Source organism: Neovison vison, chromosome X, assembly GCF_020171115.1.
Source record: "Neovison vison isolate M4711 chromosome X, ASM_NN_V1, whole genome shotgun sequence".
Lineage (NCBI taxonomy): Eukaryota > Metazoa > Chordata > Mammalia > Carnivora > Mustelidae > Neogale > Neogale vison.
The window spans coordinates 55935863-55957445 of record NC_058105.1 but is presented as its reverse complement, the minus strand read 5'-3'; the positions used below and the strand labels follow the sequence as shown (position 1 = coordinate 55957445).

Genomic DNA, 21583 nt, shown 5'->3' with positions numbered 1-21583 from the left:
AAGTACTTAGGGTTCTACTTATTGTATGTCTCTATATGCTTGTGTTAGTATTTAAATTCCACCATTGTGTGATGCTGAAAAAACACGTAGACAACTTTCATCATTGAAAACTCAATAGTCATCATATTTGCTTAAATAGTCAAAAGATACAAAATTTCACTTAGAAGATGAAAGAGGTATTGTGGACATTGTGGTGCATGTGCTCCTTCTTTTCACTACATCTTTATCTTTGGAGTGTGGAAGTATCCAAGACATCCTTCAACAGATGAATAGATAAAGAAGATGTGGTTCATATTTACAATGAAATATTACTCAGCCATCAGAAATGATGAATGTGGGCGCCTGGGTGGCTCAGTGGGTTAAGTCGCTGCCTTTGGCTCAGGTCATGATCTCGGGGTCCTGGGATCGAGTCCCGCATCGGGCTCTCTGCTCAGCAGGGAGCCTGCTTCCCTCTCTCTCTCTGCCTGCCTCTCCATCTACTTGTGATTTCTCTCTGTCAAATAAATAAATAAAATCTTAAAAAAAAAGAAAGAAATGATGAATGCCTACCATTTGCATGGACATAGATGGAACTGGAGGAGATTATGTTAAGTAAAATAAGATAAGGAAGAAAGACAGTTATCATATGGTTTCACTCATATATAAAACATAAGGTGTAGTGTGGAGAACCATAGAGGAAGAGAGGGAAAACTGAATGCAAAAATATCGGAGAGAGAGACAAACCATGAGAGACTCTGGACTCTAGGAAGCAAACTGAGGACTGTAGAGGGGAGGAGGGTGGAGGGATGGGAAACTAGGGTATGGATATTAAGGAGGACACACGTTGTGATGAGCACTGGGTTTATATGCAACTAATGAATAAATGAATACTACCTCAAAAATTATGTACTATATGTTGAAAATTGAAAATGATAATTGAAGATAATAAATAATTGAAAATAATACAGGAAACAACATGTGTTGGAGAGGATGTGGAGAAAGGGGAACCCTCTTACACTCTTGGTGGGAATGCAAGTTGGTGCAGTCACTTTGGAGAACAGTGTGGAGATTCCTCAAGAAATTAAAAATAGAGTTTCCCTATGACCCTGTCATTGTACTACGGGTATTTACCCCAAAGATACAAATGTCGTGAAAAGAAGGGCCATCTGTACCCCAATGTTTATAGCAGCAATGGCCACAGTCGAAGTGGCCATATATACTGTGGAAACTGTGGAAACAACCAAGATGCCCTTCAACAGATGAATGGATGAGGAAGATGGGGTCCATATACACTACGGAGTAGTATGCCTCCATCAGAAAGGATGAATACCCAACTTTTGTAGCAACGTGGACGGGACTGGAAGAGATTATGCTGAATGAAATAAGTCAAGCAGAGAGAGTCAATTATCATAGGGTTTCACTCATTTGTGGAGCATAACAAATAGCATGGAGGATATGCGGAGTTAGAGAGGAGAAGGGAGTTGGGGAAATTGGAAGGGGAGGTGAACCATGAGAGACTTTGGACTCTGAATTACAATCAGAGGGTTCTGAAGGGGCAGGGAGGGAAGTTGGGGGATCCAGGTGGTGGGTATTGGAGAGGGCACGGATTGCATGGAGCACTGGGTGTGGTGCAAAAATAATGAATACTGTTATGCTGAAAAAATAAAAAATTAAAAAAAGGAAAAAAAAGAAAATGAGAATACAAAAGAAAATAAACAAAAAAAGATGAAAGAGCCAAGATGTCCATGGACAGATGAATGGATAAAGAAGAAATTATGTGTCATCTTGGCTTTTTCATCTTTTTTATGAAAAAAAATATATATCTTTATATCTATCTATCTATCTTTATATATATAAGTAGTGTATATATATCTTTTATATATATCGAGATATATATATATATATAACACACTGCTGAGTTTGTTATCTGCATGAATCTTTTTCAGTTTATTAAAGGGTAGTGAAATTAGATAGGTAAATTAAGTAATTTGATTCTTTTTTGAGGGTTTGTGCTATTTTACATGCAGATAACAAACTCAGCAGTGTTATATATATATATATCTTTATATATAAAGATAGATAGATAGATAGATATCACATGGATATATAATATATATATCACATATTATATATATGGCATCACATATTATATATATATAATATCAAAATGGAATATTACTCAGCCATAGGAAATGATGAATACTTATAAGATACTTATATATAATACTTATGATGGAACTTGAGGGTATTGTGCTGAGCGAAATAAGTCAATAAGAGAAAGACAGTTATCATATGGTTTAATGTATATGTGGAATATAAGAAACAGCCCAGAAGATCATAGGGGAAGGGAGGGAAACCTGAATAAGAAGTCATCAGAAAGGGAGAAAAACTATGTGAGATTCTTGACTACAGAAAACAAACAGGGTTGCTGGAGGGGAGGTGGGTGGAGGGCGGGGTCATTGCATGATGGGCATTAAGGGAAGCATGTGATGTGATGAGCACTGGGTGTTCTATGCAACTGATGAATTATTGAACTCCATATCTGCAACTTCGTGGAGCATAACAAATAGCATGGAGGGCAAATTTTAATTTTAGTTTAATCTAATATATTTCTTTTAGAAGTCAGTGTGTCCAAACTTCCACTGGACATTTGCACACTCATTAAGAGAATAAACCATATTCTCCCTCTTACTCACATTTCAGACTGGATACACAAAATCCTGAAGAAATGAATGTGAACAAATCTGAGGAGCAGTTTCATGCTATAAACCATGCAGCACAAACTCTCCACAGAATGGAGAACTACCTGAAAGAGAAACAACTGTGTGATGTACTACTTATTGCTGGACACCTCCGAATTCCAGCCCATAGGTACGTATCCTTATGTAGACAGATTGTTTCATGAGTATAGCATGTGAATGAGAATGAATTAGTCGACTTAAAGCAAATTAGAATGCTGAGGAAAAAATATTTTTATCTTCCTACATTGAAAATGCATTAGCATATATGGTCCATTTCCTTGTGTGATATTTAGAAGAGCCAAAGTTTAGAGAAATTGATGTAAAATAGCATAAACCCTCAAAAGAGAATCAAATTACTTAATTTACCTATCTAATTTCACTACACTTTACTAAACTGAAAGAGATTCATGCAGATAACAAACTCAGCAGTGTTACAAACTTACTGATTGTATTTCATGCTTTTCAATGAGACTACTGACTAATTTAAGTTTCTATGAAACATTCATATTTCAAGGTTGGTTCTCAGCGCAGTGTCTGATTATTTTGCTGCAATGTTTACTAATGATGTGCTTGAAGCCAAACAAGAAGAGGTCAGGATGGAAGGAGTTGATCCTAATGCACTTAATTCCTTGGTGCAGTATGCTTACACAGGTAAAGTGGCATGTATTAAGTCATTCAATACTCACAAAAATCCTACATTATATAATCTACATTATTATTATTCCAACTAGGAATGAGAAAACTGAAGGTTCTACCAGTTAAGTAACTTTCCCAAAGTAAGGAACAGAATCAGAATTTAAATTCAGTAGTATAAAAGAATGAGGGAAATAATAAGCTATAAAATTTTTGACTATGAGAGAATAAGACAATTTTAACACAAAAATACAAAATACATGTCTGCCTCTCTCTTGAATGGTGTGGGTATGTTCTCATTTGTTTCTAAATTTCTTTTCAGCATAACAGTATTCACTGTTTTTGCACCACACCCACTGCTCCAAGAAATACGAGCCCACCCCAATACCCACCACCTGCTTCCCCCAACATCCCACTCCCTGCACCTTCAAAACCCTCAGGTTTCAGGGTCAAGAGTCTTTCATGGTTCACATCCCCTTCCAATTTCCCCCAACTCCCTTCTCTCCATATCCCCATGTCCTCCATGTTATTTGTTATGCTCCACAAATAAGTGAAACCATATAATAATTCACTCTCTCTGCTTGACTTATTTCACTCAGCATAATCTCTTCTAGTCCTGTCCCTGTTGATACAAATGTTGGGTATTCATCCTTTCTGATGGAAGCATAGTACTCCATAGTGTATATGGACCACATCTTCCTTATCCATTCGTCCGTTGAAGGGCATCTTAGTTGTTTCCACAGTTTGGCGACTGTGGCCATTGCTGCTATAAACTTTGGGGTACAGATGGTCCTTCTTTTCACTCCATCTGTATCTTTGGGGTAAATACCCAGTAGTACAATTACAGGATCATAGGGAAGCACTATTTTTAATTTCTTAAAGAATCTCCACACTGTTCTCCAAAAGTGACTACACCAACTTGCATTCCCACCAACAGTGTAAGAAGGTTCCCCTTTCTCCACATCCTCTCCAACACACTTTGTTTCCTGTCTTGCTAATTTTGACTATTCTAACTGGTGTAAGGTGGTATTTCAATGTGGTTTTAATTTGAATCTCCCTGAGGGCTAGTGATGATGAACACTTTTTCATGTGTCTGATAGCCATTTGTATGTCTTCATTGGAGAAGTGTCTGTTCATATCTTCTGCCAATTTTTTGATATGATTGTCTGTTTTGTGTGTGTTGAGTTTGAGGAGTTCTTTATAGATCCCAGATATCAGCCTTTTGTTTGTACTGTCATTTGCAAATATCTTCTCCCATTCCGTGGGTTGCCTCTTTGTTTTCTTGACTGTTTCCTTTGCTGTGCAGAAGCTTTTGGTCTTTATGAAATCCCAAAAGTTCATTTTTGCTTTTGTTTCCTTTGCCTTTCGAGACATATGTTAAAAGAAGTTGCTGTGGCTGATATCGCCTATGTTCCCCTCTAGGATTCTGAGGGATTCCTGTCTCACATTGAGGTCTTTTATCCATTTTGAGTTTATCTTTGTGTATGGTGTAAGAAAATGGTCGAGTTTCATTCTTCTACATATAGCTGTTCAGTTTTCCCAGCACCATTTATTGAAGAGACTGTCTTTTTTCCACTGGATATTTTTTTCCTGTTTTGTCGAAGTTTATTTGACCGTAGAGTTGAGGGTCCATATCTGGGCTCTCTACTCTGTTCCACTGGTCTATGTTTTTTCTGTTTTTATGCCAGTACCATGCTTTCTTGGTGATCACAGCTTTGTAGTAAAGCTTGAAATCAGGTAACGTGATGCCCCCAGTTTCATTTTTGTTTTTTAACATTTCCTTAGCGATTCGGGATCTCTTCTGATTCCATACAAATTTTTGAATTATTTGCTCCAGCTCTTTGAAAAATACCGGTGGAATTGGGATCGGAATGGCCTTAAAAGTATAGATTGATCTAGGCAGTATTGACATCTTAACAATGTTTATTCTCCCAATCCAGGAGCATGGAATGGTCTTCCATCTTTTTGTGTCTTCTTCACTTTCTTTCATGAGCGTTCTGTAGTTCCTCAAGTACAGATCCTTTACCTCTTTAGTTAGGTTTATTCCCAGGTATCTTATGGTTCTTGGTGCTAGAGTAAATAGAATCAATTCTCTAATTTCTCTTTCTGTATTTTCATTGTTAGTGTATAAGAAAGCCACTGATTTCTGTACATTGACTTTGTATCCTGCCACGTTACTGAATTGCTGTATGAGTTCTAGTAGTTTGGGGGTGGAGTCTTGGGTTTTCTATATAAAGAGTCATGACATCTGTGAAGAAAGAGAGTTTGACTTCTTCATTGCCAGTTTGGATACCTTTTATTTCTCTTTGTTGTCTGATTGCTGTTGCTAGGACTTCTAATACTATGTTGAACAAGAGTGGTGAGAGTGGGCATCCTTGTCGTGTTCCTGTTCTCAGCGGGAAGGCTGAAGCTTTTTCCCATTGAGGATGATATTTGCTGTGGGTCTTTCATAGATAGATTTGATGAAGTACAGGAATGTTCCCTCTATCCCTATACTTTGAAGCATTTTAATCAGGAACGGATGCAGGATTTTGTCAAATGTTTTTTCTCCATCAATTGAGAGAACCATATGGTTCTTCTCTCTTCTCATATTAATTTGTTCTATCACATTGATTTGAGAATGTTGAACCATCCTTGTAACTCAGGGATGAAGCCCACTTGGTCAGGGTGGATAATCTTTTTAATATACTGTTGGATCCTGTTTGCTAAGATCTTGTCGAAAATTTTTGCATCCATATTCATCAGTAATATTGGTCTGACATTCTCCTTTTTGGTAGGGTCTTTGCCTGGTTTGGGGATCAGGGTAATGCTGGCTTCATAGAAAGAGTCTGGAAGTTTTCCTTCTGCTTCAGTTTTTTGAAACAGCTTCAGGAGTATAGGTGTTATGCTTATACAGGTAACGTAGCATGTATTAAGTCACTCAATCATCACAAAAACCCTACATTATATAATCTACATTACTATTATTCCAACTAGAAATGAGAAAACTGAAGGATCTACCAGTAAAGTAACTTCCCAAGGTAATAAGGGACATAATCAAGATTTAAATTCAGTAGTATAAAAGAATGAGGGAAATAATAAGCTATAAAATTTTTGACCATGAGAGAATAAAGCTATTTTAACACAAAAACACAAAATACATGTCTGCCTCTCTCTTGAATGGTGTGGGTATGTTCTCATTTCTTAAAAAAGATTTTATTTATTCATTTATTGAGAGTGTGGGTGGAGGGGCAGAATGAAAGGGAGAGAGAATCTCAAGCAGTCTCCATGTTCAGCACTTGGAGCCTGATGCAGGGTTGATCCTAAGATGGAGAGATCATGACCTGAAATCAAGAGATGGGCATTTAACCAAATGAGCCACTTAGGTACCCCATTCTCATTTGTAAAGATTTGAAGTGCAGTATTCTAACTCTGTATTAAATATGTAGTCTCTTCCTTAGAAATGACAAAGTCATATTTACTCAAATTATAAGGCAAAGGTAACAGGATGAGGCTGGAGGTCAAGAAGTGAAATATTTATTTTTGTATTCCAGCTTTATTAAGCAAATTTGACAAATATAATTGTGTATATTTAAAGTACACTATGTGACGATTTGCTATATATACACAAGTAGAATGATTACATAGATGAAGATAAGTAATGCACACATTATCTCAAATAGTTAATTATTTTTTGTGGTGAGAATGCTTAAGATATACTCTCAATTTTTAAGCATACAGTGCCCAGTACCATATTACTAACTATAGACACCATTCTGTACATTAGATCCTCGTAACTATTTACCTTATAACTGAAAGTTTGCACACTTTGACCTACACCTCTCCATTTCCACCTCCCAGTGTCTAGCAACTACTAATCTACCTACCATTTCTATGAAATCAGAGAAATTATATACATATATACCTATTATTAATATCACATATGTATTTTTCTCTTTATCCATTCAACTGTTGAAGGGCATTTAGGTTGGTTATTTCCATATCCCAGCTACTGTAAATTATAGTGCAACAAACATGGGAGTGCAGGTATCTCTTAAGATCCTGATTTCATGTCTTTGTATATATAATCAGGAATAGAATTTTTGGATCATAGGTAATTTAATTTTCTAATTTTTTCACGAGCCACCATACTGTTCTCCATAATGTTGTATCAATTTGCATTCCCACAAACAGTGCATAAATGTTCCCTTTCCTCTAAAACTTTGCTGACATTGGTTATCCCTTCTTTTGATTTTGATTTACATTTTCCTGGTAATTAGTGATGTTAAACCCATTTTCATATCTCTATTGGTCATTTGTGTGTCATCTCTGGGGGAGAAAAAGCTTATCCAGGTTACTTTCTCTTTTTGAATTTTTATTTATTTTTTAAAATATTTTATTTATTTATTTGAGAGAGGGGAAAGGAGGGCATGAGGTGGGGAGCAGAAGGAGACACAAACACAGACTTGCTGCTGAGCAAGGATCAAAACTGGATCCCAGGACCATGACCTGAGCAAAAAGCAAACACTTAACCAACTGAGCCACCCAGGACCCCCTATTTGTTCTTTTTTTAATTGGGTTATTTGTTTTCATGCTATTGAATTATATGAGTCCTTTATATATTTTGGATATTAACCCCTTCTCAGATATATGGTTTGCAATATTTCTCTCATTCTGTGGATTACCTTTTCAATATATTTTGTATTTCCTTTCTATGCAAAAGCTTTTTAGTTTGATGCAGTCCTACTTGTTTATTTTAGCTTTTGTGACCTGTCTTTTGGTGTATTATCCAAGAAATTATTGCCAAGATCATTTTTTTTACTGTCTTCTTTTAGGAGTTTTATGATTTTGTTCATTAAGAAATTAATATTCTTCTTAATAACTGGGCCAAGTTTCAATGTCTGTAGTAGGTGAATCTCAGATCTTAATCAGAATAGTTTATAACTTCTCTGGATTTCATGAGGTACAGGCAGGACTCTCCCTTCAAAATCCATGACAAAAAACAAATAACTCAAGAAAGTCTGCTGATGGATGACACCCTTTGGCAACATATTTTAGAGGTTGAAACAAACACAGAGCATCTCACAGTATATATTTACTCTTCTCTTTATGCTTATGAAATCACATGGAATCCATTTAAGGCATTTTACAAGAAAAATATAAACAAATAGTGTATAGTATTCCGTATGAAATGTTTTTTTATAGCTCATATATAGTTTGGCTAAAACAAACAAAAAAGGAATATAACTTATGAAAATAACTTACATTTGCAATAACTTATCAACAATACTTCCTCTGAAAATTTTGTTTGTATATACATACATACATATATACATATTTACATATATATATAAAGGGAAGAGTTTAAACAGCTCTGATCTCATTTTTAAAAAATCTCTTCACAGATATTTTCAAACAAACCAGTTTTTTGTATCTAAGAAAATTATCATACCAACATTTGTTTGAGTACTGTCAGCAATGTTATTTTTTTTTTTTTGAGAGAATGTCAGGTGTCAGTTCTAGGCACAATATCTGAGCAAGTCTTCCTTATCAGCAAATAAATGCAGACAGACACACAAAAATATAGACATATAACCTCAATGCTCTACTTAATTACCAAATTTGTTTCCATACAAATGATAGTTACCTGTATGGACATTATACAATATGATAAAACATGATAAAACACTTGAGACCTAATGTTTACAGTTTTTTATATAAGATTTATTTATTTATCTATTTATTTAGGTGAAAGAATTGTGGATTCTTTCTTTCTTTGTTATTTAAATTCCATTAGCCAATATATAGTACATCATTAGTTTCAGATATAGTGTTCAATGATTGATATAAGAGTTAGATGAGATCTACGATGACAAAGAAATAAGTTGCTGTTATTTGCAGTAGTGGTGTTCACTGTTCATTTGCTATAGTTGTGTTTGATAATCTAGTCTGGCTCCCTTCAGCCATCTTATTAGTGTTTTTATAGACACCCTTGCATGTATTGGCTGGTTTTTTTTTAAAGATTTTATTTATTTATTTGTCAGAGAGAGAGAGAGCACATGCAGGCAGAGTGGCAGGCAAAAAGACAGAGAGAGAAGCAGACTCCCCACTGAGCAAGAAGCCTGATGTGGGACTCAATCTCAGGACCCTGGGATCATGACCTGAGCCGAAGGCAGTGGCTTAACTGACTGAGCCACCTAGGTGTCCCACATATAGTGGCTTTTAAAAGTATTCCCATAGTGGTTACTGTGCACTAGGAAAGGTAGCCTTAGTAATGAGAGAAATTGAAAAATTCAACTAGTTAGCTGTGTCTTACTTTATGAGACATATAATCATTCTTTACTTTTTCAAACCACCTAGGTGTCCTGCAGTTAAAAGAAGATACTATTGAAAATTTGCTGGCTGCAGCTTGTCTCTTGCAATTGACTCAAGTCATTGAAGTATGCTCCAATTTTCTCATAAAGCATCTCCATCCTTCAAACTGTTTAAGAATTCGATCATTTGGTGATGCCCAGGGCTGTACAGAGCTCCTGAGTGTGGCACATAAGTACACAATGGTAAAATCAATTGCTTCAAATTAACCTTTAGTAATATTATATTGACACAATATGTAGTTTAATGATTTGTTTACTGATATATATGTGTACATATGCATGTGTGTGTATTATATATAAAAATATAATGTATATGTGTGTGTATAGATATATATCTATATCTATGTATATATATGCAACCTTTCCAAAGTAAAGACCATAATGTTGGGATAAAACTAAAAAGCAGTATAAATTCATATAATTTGCAAATGACTTACACATAATGGATATTAGTTAAAAATATTTGGTTGAGCTGTATTCAAACAAGTTTCTCATTTTTTTTAACTGAAAAGGTTTAATTCAATCTCAAAACTTGGAGAAATGAACATACCACAAAAAAACTAAATCATATAAGAATAATATATTTTAAGTCAAATCCACAGTATTAGGAAAATATATTGTCCCTGATTTATTTTAAGCTTTTATTTACATTCCAGCTAGTTAGCATACAGTGCACTATTAGTTTCAGGTGCACAATTTGGTGATTCAACATGTACATACAACATTTGGTACTCATTACAAGTGCACGTGCACTCCTTAATCCCTGTCACCTATTTAACCCATCCCCCCACCTCCCTCCCCTCTGGTACTCATCAGTTTGTTCTCTATAGTTAAGAGTCTGTTTCTTGGCTTGCCTCTCTTTTTTCCCCCCCATGATCATTTGTTTCTTAAGTTCCATGTATGAGTGAAATCATAATGTATATGTCTTTCTCTAACTGACTTATTTTGTTTAACATACTACTCTGTAGCTCCATCTATATTGTTGCAAATAGCAATATTTCATTCTTTTTGATGGCTGAATAATATTTCATTGTATATATATACCATTTCTTCTTTATCCATTCATCAGTTGATGGATATTTGGGTTCTTTCATAATTTGGTAATTGTTGATAATATTGCTATAAGCCTCAGGGTGAATGTATCACTTCAAATTAATATTTTTGTATTATTTAGGTAAATACCTAGTAGTGCAATCGCTGGATGATAGGGCTGTCCTATTTTTAACTTTCTGAGGAAACTCCATCCTGTTTTCTAGAATGTCTGCACCAGTTCACATTTCCAACAATAATGTAAGAGGTTTCCCCTTTCTCCACATCCTCACCAACATCTTTTGTTTCTTGTGCTGTTAGTTTTAACCATTCTGAGAGATGTGAGATGAAATCTCATTAGCTTTCAGTTGTATTTTTCTGATGTTCAATGATGTTGAGCATCTTCCCATGTGTCTATTGACCATCTGTTTGTCTTCTTTGGAAAAATGTCTGTTCATGTCTTCTGCTCATTTTTAAGTCAGATTATTTGTTTCTTTGTCCCTTATTTTTGTAACATTAGAACTTTAATTTCTAAAATTATGTACATTATTATATTTAATTGAAGTTAAGTAACATTCAATAATTAATTAAAAACTAATTAATATATCAATATTAACTGGAAGAGCTTAAGAACTATCAAAATCAGCCAATTTTACAGAATGTATATTTTATGTCTTAATAAAAATATCTATTTTGGTTAAAAACAACTTGCAGTTCAATCCTTTAAACTTAACTAACTTAAAATCCTTCTCAATTCTATGAGTAATTTTAATAAATTAACTGAACATGTTTGTATGTGACTATTCTTTAAAAGTTGCATAGGATAAGACTATCTTTAGTCAATCAAGTGACAGTGACATGAAATACAGATTGTCTGTAAGGAGGCAAGAAAAAGTAGCTAGAGGATATTAAATTACATTAATACTAATAATTCTGTGATGCAAAGGAAAAAATGAACTTTTGAACCTCTGAAGCAGGAAAAATATGAGGTGGATCTTTCTGTGAAACCCAATCAAAAAGATAAATACTTCAAGCTAAGACAATCGTTACAGTTCTTTAAGATTCAAAAATAAAAAGGCAAGTACATAAAAGAAAACAATAGAAAATAACATCTAAAATTAAATTAACATTATGAGTTTGATATTAAGAGTACATAAATATTATTTTGTTAACATTTAATACAGATCTTAAATTTTTCAACTTTCTATATTTTAATTCTCTAAATTTGCTTGGTAAAATGTTCTTCCTTTTTTTCCCATCCCTGGTCATTATTCAAAATTTGAAGTTTCAAACAGAGTCCTGAAACTGTAGCATTATGGGGAGAATTATATTATAATTGATGGACTGTTTAATATATGTTATTAAATTATACTATTTATATTCCTATATGCTAAATATAGTTACCACATAGTCTATAGGAACATCAGTTACATAGTTCAAAGATTAATCCTACCACAAAAGCCAAACTTGAAAACTACCTGTTAATTTACTTATATTCTTAAACTAAGTATTAAGTTTCCTGTTATCTTACTCTCACAGTCAAAACACATCCTGATAAACAGCTTGAATTATTTTTGTTGCTCAAAAAGAAATTATCTTCCTGGGGCGCCTGGGTGGCTCAGTGGGTTAAGCCTCTGCCTTCGCCTCAGGTCATGATCTCAGGGTCCTGGGATGGAGCCCCGCATTGGGCTCTCTGCTCGGCGGGGAGCCTGCTTCCTCCTTTCTCTGTCTCTGTCTGCCTCTGTGCCTACTTGTGATCTCTGTCTGTCAAATAAATAAATAAATAAATCTTAAAAAAATAAAAAGAAATTGTCTTTCTTTTCTTATTATGTGACTGGAACTGAGTGTTAAGCAGGATGGGCAAAAAACATATTATTGCTTTTTTTAGTTATTTTAGTATCTACTATAAATAAAGAAAAGTAGCCAAAAAGTCTTGCTATAATAGTGTTTTTTGTAATATTGTATTGATATTGTAAAAACACAAATAATATTAATGTTTAAGAATAATATTAAACTCTCAAGACTCAGTTATAAACATTTAATCATAGACTGTATATAACAGGTAGCCCTCCCTAATATGAATGGGCTTCATTCAGAAGCATCCTCACAGATACACCCAGAATAATGTTTGATCCAAACTTTACACTCCAAGGATAAGTTAACACATTAAGTTAGCCATCGTGATTCTATAAACAGTAGTCTGCACTGATGAAACACTTAGCAAGTACGTTACATTCATCTAGCAAATTTTACAACAAAGTGCGTGTGGATTAAAAAAATGAGTATCAAACCTCTTGGAAAAGTGTAGAGAAGAAAGTGTTTTTCTTGAAATTAGAAATAAAATAGGGGTGCATGGGTGGCTCAGTGGGTTAAAGCCTCTGCCTTCTGCTCAGGTCATGATCCCAGGGTCTTGGAATCTAGCCCTGCATCGGGCTCTCTGCTCAACAGGACTAGCCTGCTTCCTCTTCTTTCTCTCTGCCTGTCTCTTTGTCTACTTGTGATATCTCTCTCTGTCAAATAAATAAATTTAAAAAAAGAAATAAAATAATTCAAAAATAAAATAATTTAAAATTAATCTTCTAGGTTAACTAAATATTTCTCTACAGTACTGGATATTGTTGTGCCTTATGTACATACTTCAAATCAATATATATATATATATATATATATATATTTAGACTAAGTTACTATATTGCCAAAAATTTTTCAGTATTCTCATCAGGAAGTTACTATGGAACCATAACAAATTCTGTTGTAATCTCTAATTTGTCACTAAAAATATAACCATCATATAAACTATTTGAATCATTCCTAACTTTTTCAAATGCATAACCAAATTTGATTGATTTTTCTATGATCCACATTAGCCATTGAGTATTTTTTTAACAAACTGGGCCAATCTCTCCCTCTTTCTCTCATTTACTTTCTATTTTTCTTTTCTTTCATTAGAGAGTAGATAGAAAGGAAAATGAGATACAGGGTCTTCCATCATATCGACATGATGATATAAACTCTCAGAGCTTGCATACACTACCAGTAATGGCTAACCATACATTTTTAGAATTTTACTTTTTCTTAACCTAGTCATAAAAATTATGTCACTTATGAAAGGCAGCTGAGGTGTTGAGCAAAATGGAATAGACCTGAAGACTTAGGTTTGAGTCTGTACTTTGCCATTTATTGCACAGGAGACAAAACAATTCACATAGCCAATTTTCTCATCAGAATAATTTCACCACATAGAAGATCAGATTGGTAATGACTTATTTTGTTTTTTTTTTACTCAACATTTGTGAAAGTGTGATGTGCTGTATAAATGTAATGTATTATTAGTTATAATACTAGTTCCCTTACTTTGCTGTAGGTGAGAGGGTTTTCAACTAGGGACATCTGCTACATTAAAAACAGCAGGCCTCTCTTGTTTACCTTAGTCACAAGAGGGTTCTTCATTTAAATAGGCAAGTTAGCTTGGAATTTATGATACCAGAACTCCCAATGGGTCTATCAAACAACAATTTTTGTATGAATAATTTAATTATTAAGCTAACTCAGTTCCATAATGACAAAACTCTGAGTGGAGCTGAGGGAGTGATTTGATTCATCCAAGATCCCTGCAATTTATTTAGAGGCTCTTTTAAACTACTTCAAGCATATCTCTTTATGCTGTAACATAAATTACCAAGTAGACATGTTTATCACTGTTTTGGAAGTGTATTTTATCACTTTTAAAATGAGATTTTTTTTGCTATGAAAAATTTTGAAAACAATAATTGTCAAGAAAAATATGAGACTTTTAAATTAAAAAAATACATAGTGATGTTTTGATGAAAAAATTGAAACACAGCTGCCTGGAATTTGATACTTGATAGAATTTAACATTGTGACAGAAGAGAGAATTAAGGAATAATATATAAAAATTGCAAGACTACACCATTCACCCCCTCCCCCCCAAAACTCCATAGGAGTCCCTTTTAGATTGTCCTAAATCTGTGAAGTATTCATTGTAAAATATACCTTTGCCTTAGTTGGTTAATAGATCATGGTTGTCCATAAGAGAAAAGAGTTTGTCATCAATCTGTTTGTTCCAACGCAAAGGAATTCAGTATGTTGCCCCCTCAAATGCACAACTGGAGCTACCTCTCCCAGGTCTTCAAGGTAGACCCCACCTTGAAAATTTCCCACCTTTCCTCTTAAGATTTTTGGCTAAAGACCAACTCAATGTCAGTCACTTCTGGAATCATAAGCTGCTGCCACCTACAATAGCTAGGAAAGAAAAACATTTGTATCAACTCAGACACTATCCATGTGGCCTATGAAATACTTAAGCTCTTTACTTTCGTTCAATGACTAAATAAAGCCCTTTACTTGTGTTCTCAGTTGTAACATTTGGCTCCTCAACTTCAGAAGACTCCCCATGTCCTCTGTCACAGACAGTAATGGCACCTATTTGTTATAAATGCACGTATCTGTCCTTACTGTCTTTTATGAATTTTTTAAAAATAATTCTATTTATTTATTTATTTATTTGACAGAGAGATCACAAATAAGCAGAGAGGCAGGCATAGAGAGAGGAGGAAGAGGCTCCCTGCTGAGCAGACAGCCAGATGCGGGGCTGGATCCCAGGACCCTGGGATCATGACCTGAGCCAAAGGCAGAGGCTTTACCCCACTGAGCCACCCAGGTGCCCCTCTTTTATGAATTTTAACAAAGTTCTTTTATATGCTTATTTTGTTAAGACATTTCTAAATTACAAAGTTTCAGTAGAAGACCTTTCTTTTCTAGGAACACTTCATTGAGGTAATAAAGAACCAAGAATTCCTCCTGCTTCCAGCTAATGAAATTTCAAAACTTCTGTGCAGTGATGACATTAATGTTCCTGATGAAGAAACAATTCTCCATGCTTTAATGCAGTGGGTGGGATACGATGTACAGGCTAGGCAACGATACCTAGCAATGTTGCTTTCTTATATCAGACTGCCATTACTTCCACCACAGGTATGGAAATTTACCCAGGTAACACATAGTTCTAAACTACCACTAGACATTAATCCATTCTTTTTTTGTCTAATTTTATTTTATTCAGAGGATTTCTGTTAACTGGAGTGTATGGTACTTGTCTCACAGAAGGACTTATCCAGTCTTCAATTAACACTATCTATGATGCAGAGAGAAATAGAAAAAAAGCTATAGATCATCCTTAAAAAATCTAGAGATAATCTCTAAAACATATTCTTTAATTTCAATTTCTTCTTTACCAAACAGCACTTGTAAGAAACAGAGAAAATGACTAGGCTTTTTTTTTTTTCTGCCTACCTTCTAGGCAAGCCAGTTACTCATCCATACTGGAAGGAGGAGCTTCATCTAGATCTAGTGGGTCAGTAGTTTCATTAACATTAAAATTAGTCTAGCTTCAACAAATTAGATGTTAATATTAAATGTTAATATTGAAATTATATGTTAATATTGAAAAATAGAATATTAATTTACTGATGATTTCTCTACTTTTTTAAAACTTTTATCTGTTAATTAAATCCATGGAGCTACATATTTGCTCCTAAGAATTTATCCATATGCAATGAAAGAGCACTGCCTTCTTGGGTATAGCAAATTTATACAAGGCAAGGCAATAGTAACACTAAAATAGAAACATTAAAATATACATGTAATTTTAGACCCAAGGTTCAGAATCTTTGGAAATTTTATGTTTTTGTGTATGTGTCCACATGTGTTATTCTCATGAAAGGGTCTATATGATTTATTAGATTCTCTAAGACAGTGCTACTCAAAATAGCCCTGAGCTAGCAACATAGCATTGCCTGAGAGCTTATTAGAAACCCAGTTTCCCAAGCCCTCACCATAGACCTACTGAAACAAGTTATGGGAGTGAGGCCAAGGAATCCATGTCTTAATAAGTTTGCCAGAGGATTCTTAGATATGAAAAAATTGAGATGCATTGGTATAATGGATTGGAGGTCCTTAAATTTATATTGTTTAGTCTATATGTTTGTTCATTAAACTGCTTTGTTTTGACTTGTCTTACTTTATTGGAATAAGGAGAAATTTCTAGCCCAAACACACAACTGATGGTCTTTGGCCTTCTACTCCTGAGTATCCCTTATGCCCAAAATGTGGACTGTTGTGAACTTTCCCTAAAGATGGTAGTGGTGGGTAATATAAAATTGATTATAGAATTTCTAAAACAATTTTAATAGTTACTTTAAAAAATATTCTAGAAATGAAATATATGAAAAAAATGGTGGTAAGTCCCTGAAGAATATTTTGAAAATGAGTTACATAGTCCAGTTTTTTAAACTTATTTTCAGCAGCATATGCATTAAGGAAATACCAGAGGTCTCACCAGCCAAATCAAAATAGTGATCTATAAGAGATTACAGGTAGGATGAGAACTAAGCTGGGGTTAAGTACTGTAGAATGGAAAACTTCAGGGAAGTTTTATGGGGTGAAAGTAGCATTTCTACGCCAAACTGCAATTCCTCTCAATGTCCTTTGATACTGTGGACCCAAAACTCCAGTGAACCAATATAAATGACTCTTGGTAAAATTCTGAAACAAGTTCTTCACATATCCTCAGCTCACCTCAGCAAAAATATTTTACTTAGCTTTTATCCAATTCAATGAGGGTCTTAGTGTCTGCCAGGCGGTGATGGTTAGAAAGGATTGATACGTACTACTGCTGATGTTTTGGCTACCTACTAACACATATGCTTTACTGATATACACATATATATGTGTAAATAAAAAGCATCTACTTTCAAAATATTTTACAGAAGTGATTTGATGATAAAGATGCAATTCTTTATGGGTGATACTACTTTATTTTAACTGAGCATGTTTGTACCAGCTTCTCTAAATCCACCAATAAGGTGGCTGCTTATTTAGCTACATGCAGTAGACTGCAAGATGCTTGCTTTGTGTAGACATAGCTAGACTTTGTGTAGACATAGACTGCTTTCAATAACCCATTTTATAAGTGTCTTTTCACTTTCACTTCTTGATACTACATGTGTATCTAGTCAAAAGATGTTTAATAGGGCGCCTGGGTGGCTCAGTGGGTTAAGCCGCTGCCTTCGGCTCAGGTCATGATCTCAGGGTCCTGGGATCGAGTCCCGCATCGGGCTCCCTGCTCAGCAGGGAGCCTGCTTCCTCCTCTCTCTCTCTGCCTGCCTCTCTGCCTATTTGTGTTCTCTCTCTGTCAAATAAATAAATAAAATCTTTAAAAAAAAAAAGATGTTTAATATGTCAAACAAATCTGAAAAGATCAGTAGGTACTACTATGAGATCTTTAATCATTTTAAATCTTAAGTGAACATAAAAATATACTACTAAGTAACTTAAAATACTAACACTTTTACATCTGAATTAGCTCAAGTTTTCTCCAAAGTTATATAAGCAAAAATATGTTATTTTTCATGTTGGGTTATTTACTTCATATACCATACATGATTACTTTTCAGTTACTGGTGGATCTTGAAAATAGCTCCATGTTTATTGGTAATATTGAGTGTCAGAAGCTCCTAATGGAAGCTATGAAGTACCATCTCTTACCTGAGAGAAGACCTATGATGCAAAGCCCTCGGACAAAGCCTAGAAAATCAACTGTGGGGGCACTTTATGCTGTTGGAGGCATGGATGCTATGAAAGGTAACAGGAATGATTAATTTAGAAAGTATCATTCAAAAAAGGATATTCTCAACACCCCCCAAATTATGGCATTAAATCCATATTTAATTTTGTGCATCTAAAGCTAATTTTAATAAATAGCACACTTTATGTAATTTTGCTATTTTTTCTTACCTTATGGTATATAATCATTTAATTAGTGTTAGCTAAGCTCTTAACAGTTACTTTTATTTTATGGCAACAATTTTTAAATTTGAAAATTTACTTTATAATATGATGTTTTCGGGGTAAACTTACTTAAGGTTTATCATAAATAGAAGGGTTTAGAAAATTTGTATATATATTAAAAAAACATATGTGTTTTTCAACAGAAAGGGGCCTGTCAAGCTCCAAAGAATCTTGAAATGCTGATGTTACAGGATGGAAAACTGGTTCCAAACTGGGGTTCAGCTGCTTGCCATGTGAAAATCAATACTCAAGATACAAGTAATGGTGGGAAAAGAAATGTTACTTTATTCAGAAAGTCAGCAACTTGGGAAGATGGTGGACTAATGTCCCGAAGACCATCTACCCAGTATAGAAGAAATCAGAGGGTTTTTAAAGGAGAAGATTTGGGGAATTGTAGGGGTTATGTGCAGAATGTGGTGCTTAGATGGTTAATCATATGCCAACATGAACTTGAAAAGACTTGCTGGCATCAGTGACAGCTCTTCTCAAATGTGGTCAGGCCTTGTCTTTTGGGATTGTCTGGTCCTTTATTCTCCAAGGCCAGTGGTCTGCAAAATCTCAAGGGAAGTAGGTTAATTCTATTATAAACCAAGGGGCTTAGATCAACAAATGAGTGTGAAAGCTTGAAGTAAGTTAACCCTTATACCAGTTGGAGTGCTGTTACAAATCCCCATTGTCAGTCCTACATTCCATTTCTATGGAAAGTACGTAGAGGTCCATCTTCTGTAACTGCTTCAAGCTGAAGTAGGGCAGACTATGGGCTTTGGAATGGAAGTATTTTACATGGTACAGGACATAGCTTTTGGTCTCTTGTTCTCTTGGTGGGGGTATCAGAGATAGTTTCTTATCTCATTTTACTACATTGTTTGGCACTGCTTGGCCTCATTAACTTTCTCCCCAAGTATAGCCTAAGGAATAATAACAGTATAGTTAAGCTCAATTTTATCATTCTCTCTAAAATTGACCTGATACCAAGAGAATGGATCAGTATCAAAAAGAATAGATCAGTAATCTAGTTTTAGCCACCCTGGAAAAATGGAACTTGTGGGCAAACGCCTATGCAGCCATGTGGCTTGCTGCCTGATTTTGTCTCTCTGGGTTCTTACTTCCAAGGATGAGTTAATATAGGTACAGCAAGTGGTGTTAGCTATTATATAGATTATGCTTTGTTCAGCAAGCAATAAGGTAATTAATAAAAGGTATTTATTTTTTTCTACCTTCAGATGTATTTTAATCTGAGTAGTTTTAATAGCAACTACACATTGAAAGCATAGCAATACAAATGTATGTAAGCTGTATATTTTATTACTGAGGTTGGTGTATTTTTGTTTTTTTTAAATTATTAACATATAATGTATTATTTGTTTCAAGGGTGCAGGTTTGTGATTTATCAGTCTTACACCATACACAGTGCTCATCACAACACATACCCTCCCCAGTGTCAATGGAAACAAACAAACAAACATAAAAAGGTTAATGTTTGGAGTAAATTATAAACCCATTATCTGAGATCCAAATGTTCCCAAAGAGAAGATTTTTAGATGTCAGGCTCAAAGCATCCTCAGATGAAGTGGAAGTAGGAACTGGCAATCTGATGGATTTTTATGGTTTGTAGTTTAAATGTCTCCAGTGACTCTTTGAGTGGCTCATAGAGCCACAGGCATGACGATTGTCTATATTATGAGCTATTTCGGCAATTTCTCTGAACTTTCTCTTGAGTTGTCTAGCTTCAATTTGCAAGGCTTCAGGAAAAAGGACAGTTTTGTTATTTATTTATTTTTATTATGTTATGTTAGTTACCATACAGTACATCATTAATTTTTGATGTAGAGTTCCATGATTCATCATTTGAATAAAACACCCTGTGCTCCATTAAATCCATGCCTTCCAAAATACCCAACACCAGGCTCACTCATACCCCCAACACCTCCCTTCTAAAACCCTCAGTTTGTTTCCCGGAGTGCATAGTTTCTCATGGTTCATCTCCCCCTCTGATTTTCCCCTCTTCATTTTCCCCTTCCTTCTCCTAACATCCTCCATGTTATTCCTTATGTTCCACATATAAGTGACACCATATGATAGTTGTTTTTCTCTGCTTGACTTATTTAACTTAGCATAATCTCCTCCAGTTCCACACATGTTGATGCAAATGGTGGGTATTCATTCTTTCTAAGTTTATTTAGGAGAGTCATACTGGAGGAAACCAGAAGAATTTAGATCCAGCCAAGTTTTATAAGCAAACAACAAACACTCAAAGATAATCAAGACAAGAATCTAATATCCATGAAGCTGTGTTACTTAACTGTAATATTTTCTCTAAAGTCACCTTCAATCTTGTCAAAGATAGCCAAATTAAGACTGATATTTTGTAAGATAAGTTTAGTTTTAATAAATTTGATTAATTTTTACATAATTATTTATATCAGTACAGCAAGAATAGTGATTGACCATAGAGATTGTTTTAAACCTGCTTTGCCAGAGTTTTTATAATAAATTTTAGATTAAACTTTCAATAGCCTCTGAAGGCCAGATGGTAGGTCAAATACTTGCCATCAGATTTTCCTGCAATACCTGTAGCTTTGGGTGAATTCTTCTCTTCCTGAAGTACCTGAAATATCTTGAGGTTCCTGCACCTTTCAGGATCTGACATTTTTTACTTACGTGGTAAGGTTGGTGGGAAATCTGTAAACAAGGTGTTAGGCCATTATTTTCAAGGGGCTTTATTAACTCCATACATTCAACTTTAGTTCCTTAATGCTGTCTGATTATATCTGAGTCTATGTATGTCTTTCATAAATAGGACATTCCACTTAAAGCCTTGGTAAAATAACCACTGTTTCCAATGGTCTCTTGTTATAAGGAGTATCCATTTTCATTGAATTTTTGCAAGTGATGATAATTGCCATCACAGAAAGAAACTCATTGAGAGTTTCTAAATTCCTCAAGGATCAGGTAGGGAGAAAAATAAATACTTCAGTG

The 21583-nt window shown here is 34.7% G+C and overlaps 1 protein-coding gene across 1 annotated transcript in view; it reads left to right on the top strand.

Annotated features, from left to right (window-relative positions):
* KLHL4 (kelch like family member 4) overlaps window positions 1–21583 on the top strand; it is a 135578-nt gene that overhangs the window by 76604 nt on the left and 37391 nt on the right. The window contains 5 exon segments of the mRNA XM_044234714.1: window positions 2683–2850; window positions 3235–3371; window positions 9693–9889; window positions 15518–15730; window positions 18211–18397. Of these exon segments, the coding sequence (XP_044090649.1) occupies window positions 2683–2850; window positions 3235–3371; window positions 9693–9889; window positions 15518–15730; window positions 18211–18397 (902 nt within the window).